We start from the raw sequence: 16,764 nt of genomic DNA, 5'->3' as shown, positions 1-16,764 counted from the left end.
AATTTACATATTACTATTTAACTATTTATGGTTCTATGACTATTTATTATTTATGGTGCAACTGTAATGAAAACCAATTTCCCCCGGGATCAATAAAGTATGACTATGACTATGACTATAAAAGCAAAGATGTAATGCCAAGACTTTAAAAGGTGTTGGCCAGACCACATTTAGAGTATTGTGAGCCATATCTAAGAAAGGATGTGCTGACACTGGAAAGAGTTCAGAGGATGTTGACAAGAATTATCTTGGGAATGAAAGGGTTAGCATATGAGGAGTGTTTGATGGCTCTGGGCCTGTACGCACTGGAGTTCCAAAGAATGAGGAGGGGATTTCATTGAAACCTCATGCATTTTAAAAGGCCTAGATAGAGTGACCATGGAGAAAAGTTTTTAAAATAGTAAATTTTTGTGACTTTTAAGCTGAGATTTTAAATTGGTTATATCAGATTGGACAAAACTGACAAAATGCAATGTATTTGATTAAATCTTCATTTATTATATTGAATACATTAAAATGATATTTTGCCATTAGAAAGAATTAAATATAAAATATTGTTAATGAAATTACAATATTCCAATAACTTTTTATTAATTAGGTTGTACCTTTGTTTTTTATATATTATCTTATAGACTTTTGATAGCTGTTGAATAAAAATATTGATATCTCAATATTGAAAGAGTGGATGAAGATCTTTTTATTGAAATCATTCTATTGCATACAATATATTTAAATATACAAATGATGTGACCATCACAAACCAAGTAATGATCGTTGTCCACTATGAATATGTACATACACAATTTGGGTGGTTGGGTGGTTGTGTGGTTAGAGTGCAAATGAGCCCAAAAGCAAGCCAGAAAATCTCACCAGAAAACTGCAGCCAACTCCTGCTGCTTCTTTCAATGAATTTATCCTCACTCTGACTGGTAATTAGTACAGATTTATTAGCAGTTTTGTGGGAATTCTCAATGTGCACCTGCTCTCTCTGCCTAATTAGCGCAAATGTACCAGGAATTTGGTGGGAAGTTTCTGCATCTATGAAATGGATGCCTACACACATGTAAATGTGTTGAGATTTCCAGCATTCATTAACTGCTAGCCCACCTGTTTTCACTAACTGTAACAATGCGAAAGGGTGGAAAGATTTCCTTATTTTCATTACTAGGTCTACAGCTGTAGAATTTACAATACGAGCAATGAAGCATACAATGTGACGTCAATAAGCAAGCTGGAATAACATGCACAGGATCTGGTTTCTTCTAACAGTGATGCCACACTCATATAACAAGGAAATAGCTCTGTTTTACATGAAGAAAACCCTCTGGCTAAATCCGAAATGGGAACTTTCTCCTTTGACCAATTCGGTCATTGTTGCTTTTGAATATTAAATACAACAGAATCCACTTTTAAAAATGGTGCTCAAATATATTTGTAAATAATACTCTCCTGTGACCTCTACCAATGCATTAAGCATGGCAGTGATGGAAATGATCAGTCTGTCTGACCGGATCATAGTGTCATATAGCCTAGTAACAGGCCCTTCAGCCTACCATCTGTGACAACCATCAAGTACCAATCTGTACTAACCCCATTTAACTACGCTTGTCTGTACTCTGCTCTGCCTCATGATTCAAGTGCTTGTCAAGATGCTTCTCAAAATGTTTTGAGAGTCCCCGCCTCAACCTCAGAGAGTTCTTGGAAGCTGATCACTTCCAGCTTTGGAAAAAGGACAATGTTTCTACTGCTGATGAGTAATAAATTCAAGCCCCACCCACGAGATGCAAATACATAAACAGGCCTACTGGTTACTGCACAATAGAACTGAAGATGCGAGGTGCGGTGGGGTATGGATAATGCACTCTGATGGTTGATAAATCGAGACCCGACATTGAAATCGACAATTTTAGGTAGCGAGTCTTTGATTTGTTTCAGAACTAGCTGTGATGTTAAACCTGTTTTTCTGTCCCCACAGATGCCGTCTGCCTTGCTGAATATCTCCAGTAACTACAGATTTTCATAACCTCAATGCCAGGATTGTTTCTCTCTGTCCTTGTTCATCTCCCACCATTTACACCTCACCCGGACAGACCAGGTGTAATTAACAATCTTTCACCACTTTCACTCAGCCAGCTCCTCCATCATATGTGTCATTCAATCCTTCCGCTTCCTTTGCAACTTAAAATGCTCACCTACCAACTAGTATCAACAAAATTGGTGTTTAAAGTTTTTTTTAATTGTGTGGGATGTTCCCATTTTGGCGCTACGTTGGCTAGAGAACGCTTTTGGAGGGTTTGAGTTAGTGGAAGGAAATAACTAAATGTAAATTCTATCCTTTGATCAAATAAATTAAGGTGATTTTAAACTCAAATAAGCTGATGTTCGTTTAAGGATAACATTATATGTTTGGATAGCATGGAATACAGTTAAATTCAGTGGGCAGACTGGTCTCCACTATTTACCTCAGCTGAGGTTCCTAACACTACTTCTGTTTTCATTTAATTCTGCCCCAAGCCACACAGAATTTTAACTTAAACCAGATTTCAGCAGTTCACTTCTCTTCCATTTTATGGCATCGTAGTTGCTTTCATCTCAGTAACAGGGTCTGAAGATTTCTGCCTTTCTGTATAAAGTTACATCAACAACTTTATTACACACTCAAATTTAAGTAGTGAATTATCCCATGTGAGCAGTTTGCGTGTCCTTTCATCGGTGCTACTTAACAAAATATTTCATTATTAAAGTAGCTGTAAACAGCAGAAGCCTACCTTAACAACTTCCTTTTAAACAGACAGAAGAAGCTGCAAACTTTATTGTGGAATCAGAGTTAGATCTAGTTTGCAACTTTTACATATACTTCTCTTCATGATAGGATTACCAATACAACCAATTTATTCGGCATTTAGCCTAACTGATGTCACAGAGATGTGAGCAGGTTACTTGACAGTGATAAATTTGAAGTTAGTCTTGTCTTATGGCACCTTGCCCATCCATTTTCCATTATCATTCTGTTATCTTGAAAACCAATCAGTGATTTATAACTTTTACCAATCAAATAGCCAGCGTAGCGCCCCCTGGTGGCAATAGGTCACTGGTTTGAGCTCCATTAGAGACAGAATACAAATCAGGAGAAGGTTACTCAGCCCTTCGAGCCTGTACTGCCATTGAAAAATTATGACTTAAGCTCCACATTGCTGCCTGTTGCCAGTAACGTTCATATCCCTCTTCTCAAGCGTATTCAATGATTCTGATTTCACTGGCCTTTGGACTCACAAACCCCCCAAGAGAGAAAACCTGCTCTGAACTCCATCTTAAATAGGACACCTCTCCTCCCCCAACTCCTTTGGACTACTATCCATCGAGTCCCACTCAGAAGTATTGTTACAAATCCATATCCAATTCTCTCCAGTAAGGTTCCATTAGGCTGTGCTCTCAATGCTACCATGTGGAACATGATTTCACTTCAGAATTAATAGTAAGTTATTCTGAGAATGAATCAGAACAACAATGGTTCACATACAGCTCCAATGTTAAATACTAGGCAGCAAATTTTAGAACAGCTCAGCATGACATGGGCCTTCAGCCCACAAAGTTGAACAGTGGCTGAAATTATTTTTCAATTAAGCAACAGCTTAATTGAAAACTATATAAATGCAGGAAAATATCACCTTAAAAATAATTAGTTTCAGTTCCTGAACCAAAATAACAAGCAGAAAATTTGTATTACAAAAATATTGAAAATAAATACTGCATTATTTTTTGTTCATTTCATGCACCTTACATACAGTTTGATGTGCACGGGTTGATGCAGAGAGACATTAGGCTTCATTGTGCCATTAATGCTATTGCACTCACGTTACCAAACCACTTCTGTGAGACACCAACACAGTCAAACCAGTTGAAGCATGGCTGCTGTTGGATTGCCCACACATTCCACCGGACATCAGTAGCGTTAAAAGAGCAAGATCAGAGTGTCTCTTTCTGTAGACTAAATTCCAAGAGCCTCATATACGGGGTGGACACATTGTGATTGCTTGTCGCTGGAGTAATCCTGTGCCAATAAATTGCAAATAATACATTCGTTAGCTTTCATCCACACACTACATTTGAGAGAAAGAACCATGATCTTAACTGGAGGTGCAACTTGGTCAAACAGCCTGCTGTCCAGACCCACACCTAACTTGCAAGCAAGTCAATAACTCCATGAAGGTGTTCAGAAGCAGCAGCTGGCTGGTGGAGGGAGTGAACGAGTTACAAGTGTGCAGCAGATAAATCGCCGCGAAGAGAGTTAAGGAAGCACAAATGATCGGATGGGTGTGATTTCCTGTGGGCTCTGGGGAAAAAAAACACCCCTATTGCTTCTTGTTTCAAAAGTCAAAGAAGTTTTTTTAAAAAGTGACTGTTTGGGACTTATCACTGTCTGTCTATCCTGTGCAGATAACCACAAGGTGAGTCTGCTTTACTTACTTACCGCCCATTACTCCATCTGCTGGCATTCAGGCCTTCCTCTTCCTGCCAGTAGCTTCCTCTTGGTTTTCACTACTCTCAGTCATGCAAGTTCTGGGTGGAGACCCCGGACTACCATCACATTCAAATATAGAAGGACTCTTCATTGCTGTTCCCATAACAATTTTGTTTTTCTAGTCAGGGTTGTTAGCCCTGAGCTGAACCCCCGAACCTGGAGGACCACTGGACCACTCTTAGTCCGTCCTCTATCCTTTGACCTGTTTAGCCTGGGTGACCCTACCAAGAGCCCGGACTCCAGCCCACGTAGCTCTCCAGGTCATTGAGGTACTCAGGCCTCTAAACCACAATGAGGTTGCAGTCCTCTTGGAGGATTCTGCTTTAGGCAAAAGTTTAAAAGCAGTCAGAGTTAGACCTACATTCTCCTGGAGGGTCCCAGCCATTTTCCAATGGGTGTCCTTTATCCTTGTCCAGCAGAGCAGCTTTGATACTGAACTGCAGCACAATAGGGAGGCTCAGATTATTTTAACTTCTGGCACCCTAGGTTTTTGCCATGTGAACACCACATAAAACCACTTTATGTGCATCCGACAGGAGTGCCATCAAAATGAAGAGTGATGAAGATTATTAAAAGCACTTTGCATAATAACCCCCAGTAATGCAAACATTGTCTCCCAGATGCAGGCTAGAGTTTTGGAATCTGTAATCAGTGAGATTTTAGAAGTTTTCTGCTGCTGTACCTCAAACATATATTTATTGGCTGATTTCCACATTCTCTCCTTGGTTCCCTCCTACCTTTTGCCATTTCATACTTACACCCTTTCATTGGCTATTCTGCATAATTAACTTGTCTGTTTTCTTCACAGGTGTAGAGTGACAACACAGTTCTGTTAATTTCTCAGAAGTGCCTGGTTGTACTCCAGTTAAAGCACCTTTTTTCAGTTCTGGGCATCAAGGAGCTAGGGGAGGCCACCAAAGAGATTTATTAAGATAGTAAATGAGGGAGAAAGGTGACTTAAATTATGTAGCGATGGGGGCCTTCTCCTCAGAGTAGCAAAGGATGATTGGAGATTGACTGGTAGCTGAGAACTATGAAGCGTTTCATTAGAAACATCTCTTTTTAGTGGCAGGAGATCTAGTGACCTGAAGTGACAGATCCTCGATGACTGGTGACAGGACTGGAGAGAATGAGACAAGTTTCATTCTAATCCGGAGCACAATATTAGAACGAATGGTGGAAGAAAATCATAACTTTCAGAGTGAAATTGGTTATGCAATTGAAAGCAAAAAAAACTGCCAGTTGATGAGAAAACAACAGGCAAACAAAATTACTTGGAGAGTTATTTCAAAGAGTCAGCACAGGAGGAATGGCCTACTTCTGTGCACTTTCATGAAGTTCTGCTTACGTTTCAAACTATGCAGTTATTTCTGCTTTATGCTTTAAATAATTTTGTTAGGATTGAAATATTTGCAGCATGAATCTCTGAGCAATGCATTGTCACTGTTGTACTTGAGTCCCACTCCTGAGATCTGATGCTATTTCTCCCATGTAGTACTGTAACGGTGCACCACTCTCAGTGAAATCGTGGAACAGCCCCGTTCATCTTCTCTGGTGCATTAAAAGATTCCTAGCCTCTTGTCTGAAAGAAGCACAATTGCACTCTGTTGTGCCCTGACCTTGTCTAGAGACCTTGTGGGACCTTGCTGCGCACATTCCCTCCAATAAAAGAGTGACTATACGTCAGTTGCTGGAAAATAATTCTGAATGAACCATGAAGATGCAATCATTTTTGCAACATACATAATGCTGGAGGAACTCTGCAGACTAGGCTGCATCTATGGAAAAGATAAACTGTCGACGTTCGGAGCTGAGACCCTTCATCAGAATTGAAAAGGAAGGGGGAGGATACCAGAATAAAAAGGGAATGTGGGGGGAGTGGATTGACGATAACTAGAATGTGAGAGGTGAAGCCAGTTGGGTAGGAAAGGTAAAGGGCTGGAGAAGGGATCTGATAGGAGAGGAGAGTGGACCATTGGAGAAAGGGAAGGAGGAGGGGACCCAGGGGGAAGTAAAAGGCAGGTGAGGAAAAGAAGTAAGAGGCCAGAGTGAGGAATAGAAGAGGAAAAGGGGAAGGAATTTTTTTTTTAAATTACCAGAAAGAGAAATTGATGTTCATGCCATCAGGTTGGAGGCTACCTAGACAGAATACGAGGTGTTGCTCCTCCACCCTGAGAGTGGCCTCATCATGGCAGTAGAGGAGACCATTAACTAACATGTCGGAATGGAATCGGGGATAGGAATTAAAATGGTTGGCCACTGGAAAATTCCACTTTTTGCAGATGAAGCGGAGGTGCTCAACAATGCGATCCTCCTCTTATTCTATTCCCCAATTTTGACCTCTTTCCTCTTCTCCTCACCTGCCTAACACACCCTTCTTCTCGTTCTCTTATGGTCGACTCCCCTCTCCTATCAGATTCCCTCTTCTCCAGCCCTTTATCTTTACTACACACATGGCTTCACCTATCACTTTTTAGCTTGTCCTTCTTCCCCTTCCTCCCCCATCACATTTTTATTTTGCCCCCTTCCTTTCCAGTCCCGATGAAGGGTCTTGGCCCGAAACTTCCACCGTTTATTTATTTCCGTAGATGCTGCCTGACTTGCTGAGTTCCTCCAGCATTTTGTATATGAGCTCTGGATTTCAAGCATCTGTGGAATCTCTTGTGTTTGCAATATTTTTTGTTCCCTTCCTGAAGCAAGGTGAATTAATTTCAGCATTACCACCTTTCTGCCTGAGCACTGATAAGAATGGGCCAATACCTCCACCCCAGCCCCATGAATCCTGCATCTCCCTTGTCAGACATTAAATTTTAACTTCCACTGGAGGGTCACTTTCTTCTTATACCAAGATATTGCTGGAGAAGAGCAGCAGGGGTCAGAGGTTACCTGCTGGGAATATCACAGGATACAGCTTGCTCCCTGGTCTCCACAATTCTCTGTTGATCCAGTGACATCATGTAGTCCAATTTGTCTTGTAGTTCTTTATTCTAGAGAAATGCACCAGTAAAAACACATCATGAAAATGATTAGCATTTAGTTGTTGGAGGAAGTTTACATCTGAATTCAGGGATGTGCACAACTGAGTAGAGAAATCAATTAATACTTTGTATTAATAAAACTGTGAACTCAACTATTGTCACTTATTCATGTATACACTTCAATTTGATCTATAATTCATTCTATAGGACTTCTACTAGTATAAGGTCATGTTACTTTATAATCTATAACCCTACTGCATTGCTCCTATTTTAAATGTTCTTCATTATTGATTATTTTCTGGATAACCACCTGAGGTCTACTCCTATCCCAACGTCTACCCATACTCCTGTGCCATTCTCTGCCATTGTTAGAACTGGAGTTTGTGTGTTCTCCCTCTCACTGTGTGCGTTTCCTCTCTGTGCTCAAGAGTCCTCCCATTTCCCACAGATGTGCAGGTTAGCAGCTTAATTGGCCAAGTGTGTTGGTAAGAAATAGGAACCGGGGTTGTTGTGGGGAGAACAACAATGAGTTAGGGTGGGAATAGTGTGAAGACGGGCACTTGTGGTTTGCTCGTTCTCAGTGGGCCCTGTTTCTGGTCAGTATTCCACATGATTCAACAATTCTAATGGCCCAGGACTGTACTTCCATTGTGAGCTTCTGTAAACAAACACCTCAGAACTAGAAACATTAATGTTACCAGTGTAAGGCATATCCTGAAAGATGTTCTTTATTTCTTTTTCATTCTCAACAATCAAGATACAAAAGTTTTCAGTTCAGGACACCAGCTCTGCAGAAATACAAACCTTTAAGTGTTTTCTTGCTTTTACTTTGTATTTTTACTGACTACTTGCAAAAAATCATTGACAGATTTTCTGCTTTAGTTCCTGAAAGAATTGGTGCAGCTGGATACCCGGTGACATTGGCCTGGCACCAGTCGTGAACTTGAATCTCACTCTTACCTTCTTAGTACCTGGCCATAACAATGTCAATTCATTAAACTCAGCTCCTCTTCCATCATAGCCCACTGACCTCCACTCCCCGATAATCCCAACACATGATTCTTATGCTCATTTTAAATTCCCTCAGGACCTCGTACCTCCATGGATTTTTACAAAATTCTCTGGTCCTCCTACCCACTGGTCCACATTTCAGAGTTATGTTTTCAGTTACCTAGACCTCATGCTCCAGAATAACCTCGAAAATCCCCCTCCCCCAACACCCTCACAGCCCTATGGTCGTCCTTGAGTTCCAAACTTTTTCTGAATTTTCTATCCCTCATATGGCTCAACATCCAGCTTTAGCTGTTGCCACGACCAAGAAGGACATTGCTGAGTTTATCTATCCAAGTTTATTAAGGTAGGTTGTTGTTATTGTGTCGTCAGGGAGGAGAGGAGAAAACTCAAGAGCAGTCGCCCTGACCAAGCCTTCCGTCCCTAATTCAAAGTCCCCTTTTAGGGTTCCCACATGTCTGCCACTACCCAGAAGGTTGTAGGAATGAAATGGTAATTTTAGGACACTGTTGCAAGTGAACCAGAAGGAAGACCAAAATTGAAATAAAGAACTTATTTAATGGAAAAAATTCTTTAATATCTTAAGTTCTTAAAAATAATCTTAGGGTGGTGGAAGTGGGCTAAAGGCAGTGGAAAAGCTCGTATTGAAGAAATTCTTTAATTGTCTATCAGAAGGTCATTATTAAAAAGAGAATTTGCTTTTAAATATACAGGAAATATTTAAGACCTTACCTCAGCTTCCAAGAAAGATATCCTTTCCTGCATGCTCTCAATAATTGCATCTTTGTGTTGGATTTTGCTCTTAAGAATTTCAACCTGGAGTTCCAAAACAACAATCAACATACAGCAGAAATGTCAGCCTCACCAACACATTAACATTAGCAACGTTGTTAATAGTTGTCAATGTTTGGATTTCAGTAATGAGTTGAGCGTTTCTAACAATGTGGTATTTGATCTGAGGTTGCTGTAGAGTTGTACATTGTGCCTTCTTCATCAAAATAACTATCCTTGATTTTCCTGGATGCACCATTCTAAGCTACTTCATTGGTAACTTTTCAGAGTCAGTGGTACATACAATTGAAGTGCACTGCCACAGCCAGAAAGGCAGAGGCTGACAAGAAAAGCCTGATTTGCACTCCGTCCACTGCATTAAAGCATCCCTACCTTCCCTTCACCATGTCACCTGTAACACAAAGTTCACTACCAGGGCATGGTTGACAGCAGTTCACAAACCCACGACCTCTACAACAAAGGGCAAGGAGAGCAAATCACATAACATTCGGAGTTGGAAATGTAGCACCACAATTTCATTGTACTGGAATTTTCCACTTCTCAGCACTCTGCGAGGACCAACACCAGAGGGACTGCAGTGTTTCAAGTTGGTAGCTCTCCACCACCTTGAGTGCAATTAAAGATGGGAAACATCATATCCTGTGCATAAGTAAGTGTGCCAGTAACTGGCTTTCAGCACTGAATTTTTGTCAGATGACAGGCATGGAATAAGTACCGACAAACTTTCTGTCCCAAAAAGAAAGGAACAGGGAGACACAGAAACACAGCTCCTCCTGCTGGCCAGTCTTTTACAGCTCCAGTCCTTGGCCAACTCAGCTCCATGGCAGCTTCTAGTGGCAAAAAACACAGCCATCCGGTTATGTTATGAAAAGACTGCCCTATTAAAGCCATTCATTCTTCATACTATTGCATGAACTGAAGCCATTGCTGTTTTCAGGCAAGCAGCACAGGAACCAGAAATGGGATATAACCGCGATCTTCAATTCCAGCATGATCATTGTAGACCCTATCAGCACCACTCATGTCAAATCAGAATGGACTAAGCCCACTACATTGCTCCTTAATGCATAAAATAGGAAACATCTTGACAACAATTTGGTAATGTAAAAGGTTCAAAGCAATTTGCTGAGGTTTGAACTGTTTTCTAAACGCACGGATGTAAGTGTGCTATTAATGTATAGTATATAACATTAATGCGCTTTTTAAAAAAGTGACACAGTGATACATCAAACTGAGGAACCGTTGTCTCTTTCCCACCTCTTCAATCATTTGCTTGACTTTCCTCTGTTGACAGTGTACCATGTTGTCCAGGTGTTGAATTCTTTCCCTCAGACTGGCAGCTTCCTCCTCCGCTTTCTGGGACCTGACACAGCCAGGGATGAACAGAAATTATGTCAAGTGATGCAGAGGTTTCCACAAGATCATAAATCTGCTGGCTGGTGAGATTGCCCCTGCTCTGCCCCCACATTCCTCCCCATTACTGAAGTGCCTCATGAAATGTAATATGATTGATTACCAATTGCCAAAGTCAATAGGCGAAATTCCAATTAAATAATTGGAGCAAGGTGCAAGAGGCCCAGAGGGATTCTATTCCTATGGGGGAGGGGGTATAGTAAGCTTGGGAGTTTTTTGCTTCTTGGTGAAAGATAGAACCTATTCCCGCATGGAGACAATGAAAGAAAAATAGAGGCAGAGAAAAGTAGAGAGAAGGGTAGGGGAGAGAAAGAGTGGGAGAGGAAAGGAGGGAGGGAGGGATGGGGGTATGGAGGAAGAGATGAAAGGAAGGAGAAGAGGTGGAAAATGGGAGTGAGGGAGGAGGAAGGGAAAGGAAGGAGAGAGAAACAATAATTTAGATTATTGAGGGCAGGAATACACTACCAAGTAAAGAGATGAGATTCCATGGATTATCAGGGTTTCTGATGCCCACTGGAATTTTGACTGAACAATTTGAAATAAACTGCTTCATTCCATCTTCTATCTTTCTGTGTATTCAGACACCCTCTGCCATCACGTTGACTTGTTTATGTTTTATATTTATCTGTGTAACACCAGTCTATCTCACCAGAAGTCTGGTGAATCACTGTCCAACAACTTGTCTTCATTTAAGCATTCTCAAAATGACTTTCCATATCTCACCATGTGTTTAGTTACCAGACAAATCTTCCAAATTTTGACCAGACTCACAAATTGGATTGAAATATACAAATAACTGGTAATATTGCTCCACCAAACCAATCCTTCCCATCCCAATATACCTGTTCAAGTGGAAGGAATCAGTTGAATGGCACTCCACCTTGGTCCTGGTTACAATTCACTCACGATAAACACAACCACAAACAAATTAACTGAACATGTACAATGTTCCTGGTTCTGGAATCCTATCTGGTGAATTTTGGCTGCCTCATTTGCCCCCTCAGCAATAGTGACTCCACTCAGAAGTATTTATTGATTGTGAGCTGCATGGAATCGCTTAAGGGCATAACAAGTAACTTTATAATGACAGTTAAAATGGGGCAGCAGAGTGAAGTTAAATGCACCAGTCAGGAGTGAAAGTATTGTGCAGCAACCCTGTGGCCAATCACAGCCCTTCACTTCACTTTTCTATAAGTTAACATTATTAACAATAAAAAATGAGGTAAGTGTTATATGGAAGTTTCAGCATTATAAATGTAGTGCAGAAATGTTACTACACTTGAGGGATTTTTCCAGGAAGGAGAGAGGTTATAGTAATATACAGGGAATTAATTAACACAGAACTGTTTACATAATTAAGACTGTAAATAAGTAGTCTTGCTTGAAAAATAAGAAAAAATGTAATTGAATTATGAGATTGCATTGCACATCTGTGAAGAATGCAGAGCTGGACTCGATTTATCTGCACCTCTCACTGTTCCGTGCATCTGGTTCATCTCTCTGTCTGAGCTGTCGGATCCGTTCCTCTTGTTCCTGTAACCTCTGCTGTAAGAGGTGACGCTCCTGTAACAAGGGATCAGACACTGGTCAGATCACTTCATTAAAGCTATTTCATTCAAATAGAAGTGACAATCTTCAAAACACACTGAACATTCCTATACTTTAGATCATCTGTAGTTTCATTTTCCAAATGGTTAATTGGTTTATATTTAAATAATGTTAGTAGAAATGGCAAGCTATTCTCCTGATTTTGGACATGAGATTCCTTCTTCCTCTGTTGCAGTAATTGGTATGCTGGGATGTAGGTCTACACATTGTGTCCATTCTTCTACCTAAGCTGGTCATTTTATCCCCATACACACGCATCCATGTATGTCCATTGGGACCAGGCTTGAGGTGGGAAATTTGGTTCTGAACATACATCACACATCCAGCCCTCATGTGCTACATCCCTGACATCCTTATCCTATTCCAAACACCAGGCATGGACCTTTTTCACTCCCAGTCTTGATTACTTTGTAATCTAAGCATAAGGAGCTCTTGGGCTGAGTGGAGCATCAGACATGGATGAATCTGGAAGCTATTCCCTGAACTAAGGTAACCAGTCAGGAGTGCCTAGTCGGAGGGAACCCCACACTGACTTAGGACAAGTTGGAGAAGTTGGCTCCAATGAGTACACTACAGATCCTTACATCTGCAGGCAAACCTCCTATGATTAAGATAACCTCAGTAACCACCCGTCCCCCCCACTGGAGCTCTCAAAATACAATTGCGATCTCAATGAGTGTGAGGGACATATCAAAAGGGAATCAGATATCTTTAGTTTCAATTCAACTTACATAACACTGTGGCATCTTTTTTGAAGAGGTGGATGAGATAGCAACAAATTTGAGACTACTAAAGATTCTTAAATTGTCCCTCAGGATTAAGGATTATTTGTTTCCACGATGGCTTATTGGATTGGAAGGTGTCTGAATGAGAATATGGGGTATATGAGAATTATGGGCTGTTCCACAGATGGGGCAGGAGGGGCATGATGGTGGTAATTGTGGTTGTTGAGGGGGTGAAGGGAGAGTGGTAGCAGCTGGGTAGGCAATGAGTTGCTCCATCCCTCTGTCACTTAGTTGGTTTTCTGTGTGCTCTTTATATACAGTCTATATACCATCTCACCACCCCTCCTCATAGAGCCTCAACATCCCAGGAAAGGTAGAGTCTTTACAACACTTCAAAAAGCTTTGAAACATTTCTGAATCTTTTCCTCTGTCCATCTGGAAATCCCATCACATGACAGAACTGGAAAAAAATTATCTCTTTTGGGAGCTTTGTGCAGAAAAATCTGTTTTCATAGAAAAAGTCTGAATCTTCATGTGCCTTTACTCACTTCTTTTAATTGATCTAAATCAGACATTGTTGACTACTTGGTCAAATAGATGTTAACATGTAAATATAACAAAAGGAAGATTGACATTTATAAAGAACCTATCAAAACCTCTAGATATCCCAGAGTTCTTTACAGCCAAAGTTTTTTTTGCTTGAAATGCAGACTGCAATGTGGGGATCATGCTTAGCAAGGTTCCACAACAGAAATGTAACTATTAATTTTAGTTGTGCTGATTGAGGAATAAATATTCTCTGAGAATCCAGGAACTCCAGCCCTCCCTTACACTGAAAGGTAAACTCTCGATCTCCTCATCTACCTCACTATGGCACTTGCACTTGATTTGTTTACCAGCACTGCCCTTTCCCTGGAGCTTCTACACTGCATTGTGCAGTCCACATTTCACTCTCACCATCTCAATGTAATCATCTGTCTGGATACGTACAAGCAAAGCTTTTCATTTATCTCGGTAAATGTGAAAATAATAAACCACTACCAACCTTTCCTGTTCTTCAAAATAGTGTCATGGGACATCTATCATCCTGAGAGAGCAGGCAGAGCCTAAGGTTCAGTTGGTAACATCACAGGCAACAATATAACACATGCTACATCACAGTAATATAACAAAAGGTGCCATTCATTAGCTTCTCTCTCTGCCCTGCTTCATCTGGGCAGTGAAGATGCATAAATCAGGATGTTCTTCAGCTCAACATTTAACACTACCATCCCCTTGAAACTAATCAATAAGCTCCCAGACTTGGACCTCAATACCTCCTTGTCCAACTTGATCCTCAATTTCTTCACTTGCAGACCCCAGACAGTTTGGATTGACAACAATATCTCCTCCACAATCATCATCCTCACAGGTACATCACATGACTTTGTGTGTAGCCACTCCACTTGCTTTATACTTATGTCTGTGAGGCTAAGTACAGCTCCAATTCCATATTTAAGTTTGCTGATGAGACTACTGGTATTAGCCGGATCAAAGGTGGTGACGAGTCGGCACATAGAAGAGAGACTGAAAATCTGGTAGAATGGTATCATAACAACAACCTCTCACTCAATGTCAGCAAAACCAAAGAGCAGATTATTGACTGCAGGAGGAAGAAATTGGGGGTCCATGAGCCAGGCATCATTAGGGGATTGGAGTGGAAGAGGTCAGTAACTTTAAATTCCTTGGTGCTACCATTCCAGAGGACCTGTACTGGGACTAGTACATAAATGTCTTTACAAAGAAGGCATGACAGCACCTCTACTTTCTTAGAAGTTTATGCAGATTCAGTGTGTCATCTAAAACTTCGACAAACTTCACTGTGATGTATCGCTGCAGGTAGCATCGGAGCCTGGTAGGGAAACACCGATGTGCAAGAATGGAAAACCCTATGAAAAGTAGCGGATACAGTCCAGTCCATCACAGGAAAAGCCCTCCCCACCATCGAGCACATCTATAAGGAGTGCAGTCACAAGAAAGCAGCATCCATCATCAACGGTCCCTACCATTCAGTCCATGCTGTCTTCTTGCTACTGCCATCAGGAAGGAGGCACAGGAGCCTCAGGGCCCATGCCACCAGGTTCAGGAATAGCTGATACCCTTCAACCATCAGTTATTACCTCTTGAACCGGCATGGATAACTTCACTCACCTCAACTCTGAACTAATTCCACAGCCTATGGACTCACCTTCAATGACCCTACAACTATGAGGAGAGATTGAGTCGCCTGGGACTATACTCTCTGGAATTCAGAAGAATGAGAGGGGATCTTATGGAAACATACAAAATTTTGAAAGGGATAGATAAGATAGAAGTAGGAAAGTTGTTTCCATTGGTAGGTGAGACTAGAACTAGGGGACATTACCTCAAGATTCAGGGGAGAAGATTTAGGACACAGATGAGGAGAAACTGTTTTCCCCAGAGAGTGGTGAATCTGTGGAATTCTCTGCCCAGGGAAGCAGTTGAGGCTTCTTCACTAAATATATTTAAGATACAGTTAGATAAGTTTTTACATAGTAAGGGAATTAAGGGTTATATGGAAAAGGCAAGTAGATGGAGCTGAGTTTATGGACAGATCAGCCATGATCTTATTGAATGGCGGGGCAGGCTCGACGGGCCGGATGGCCTACTCCTGCTCCTATTTCTAATGTTCTTATGTACTCAGTATTATTTATTTGTTTGTTTTATTTAGTTTTGTATGCATTTTGCACAGTTTGTCTTTTGTACTCCTGTTGTTTGTCTGTCTGTGTTTAGTTTTTCATTGATTCTGTCGTATTTCTTTGTTCTGTGAATGCCTACAAGAAATGAATCTCTGAGTAGTATATGGTGACATATACATAATTTGATAATAAATTTACTTTGAATATTGAACATGAAGAATATCAGTCATAGTGCTTTGTGCTTTTTCCTGGGGTTTGAATGTTGAGTATCGATGTAGTTGTCTTATCAAAGGTTCGCCTCCAGATGTCAGCAGTGAGCTGGTAGCCAGTGTTGAGCCAAGGTACTGAATCGGCTTCTTGATGTCATAAGTAGGTGACCAACCTCAGAAATATTTCCATATGTAGTGTAGTGTCTATTTCGAAATGAGTCCTTAGGAGAACCTGTAAGACTACTGGGAATTCCTGACCTTATCATAGGTCTGAACCTATGTTTAGTTTGGCTGGTTCCAAATGCAGAACTGATTCTACAGTCTGATTACTTTCAATGTGGCTTTCTCCTGCTGTTGAAGTAACAAAGTCCTCACTGCACTTTTTCATGTGTACCAGAGTGCACTTCATTACTTCCATTCATTGCTCCCACAGAAATTGGGATGTTTTAATATTTGTCCAAATTTCATTCAGCTTGCTAATATTGATAGGAAAATCCACACACTAGAATTTGAAAGCAGCAAACAGCCCATTTCATTTTAATCATTGTAATTCAGACGCCGGTATCTCTTTCTTTAAACAAATTGTGCAAACTTACACTCACTCCACCAAATAGATATATGTTTAAGGAGCCCTAACATACCAACATATATTTTTGATGAGATGTGTTGACATTTGGCATACTAGATGGACGTTCTCACACCCAAGGACCTGGAGGCATTGTAGGATTTGGATGAAGAATGCAGTTGTCTTCCCTGGGGTTTAAAACAGATCATCAAGGCAGTCTGCTCAAGCCATGCTTGAAGATA

The 16,764-nt window shown here is 40.8% G+C and overlaps 1 protein-coding gene across 2 annotated transcripts in view; it reads right to left on the bottom strand.

Annotated features, from left to right (window-relative positions):
• Positions 1–207: 207 nt before the first annotated feature.
• Positions 208–16,764, bottom strand: part of myzap (myocardial zonula adherens protein) — a 97,883-nt gene continuing 81,326 nt past the window's right edge. For both annotated transcript variants that reach the window (XM_063065736.1, XM_063065737.1), the window contains 5 exons: positions 12,185–12,279; positions 10,561–10,666; positions 9,244–9,327; positions 7,409–7,509; positions 208–4,051 (listed from right to left, as the gene is read on the bottom strand). In XM_063065736.1, coding sequence (XP_062921806.1) covers positions 3,967–4,051; positions 7,409–7,509; positions 9,244–9,327; positions 10,561–10,666; positions 12,185–12,279 — 471 coding nt within the window. In that variant the 3' untranslated portion in view covers positions 208–3,966. The remainder of the gene's footprint in view (positions 4,052–7,408; positions 7,510–9,243; positions 9,328–10,560; positions 10,667–12,184; positions 12,280–16,764) is intronic.

This window comes from Mobula hypostoma, chromosome 13 (genome assembly GCF_963921235.1).
Source record: "Mobula hypostoma chromosome 13, sMobHyp1.1, whole genome shotgun sequence".
Taxonomy (NCBI): domain Eukaryota; kingdom Metazoa; phylum Chordata; class Chondrichthyes; order Myliobatiformes; family Myliobatidae; genus Mobula; species Mobula hypostoma.
Note: the sequence above shows the minus strand (reverse complement) of the source record. Positions and strands in the feature narration are given on the sequence as shown.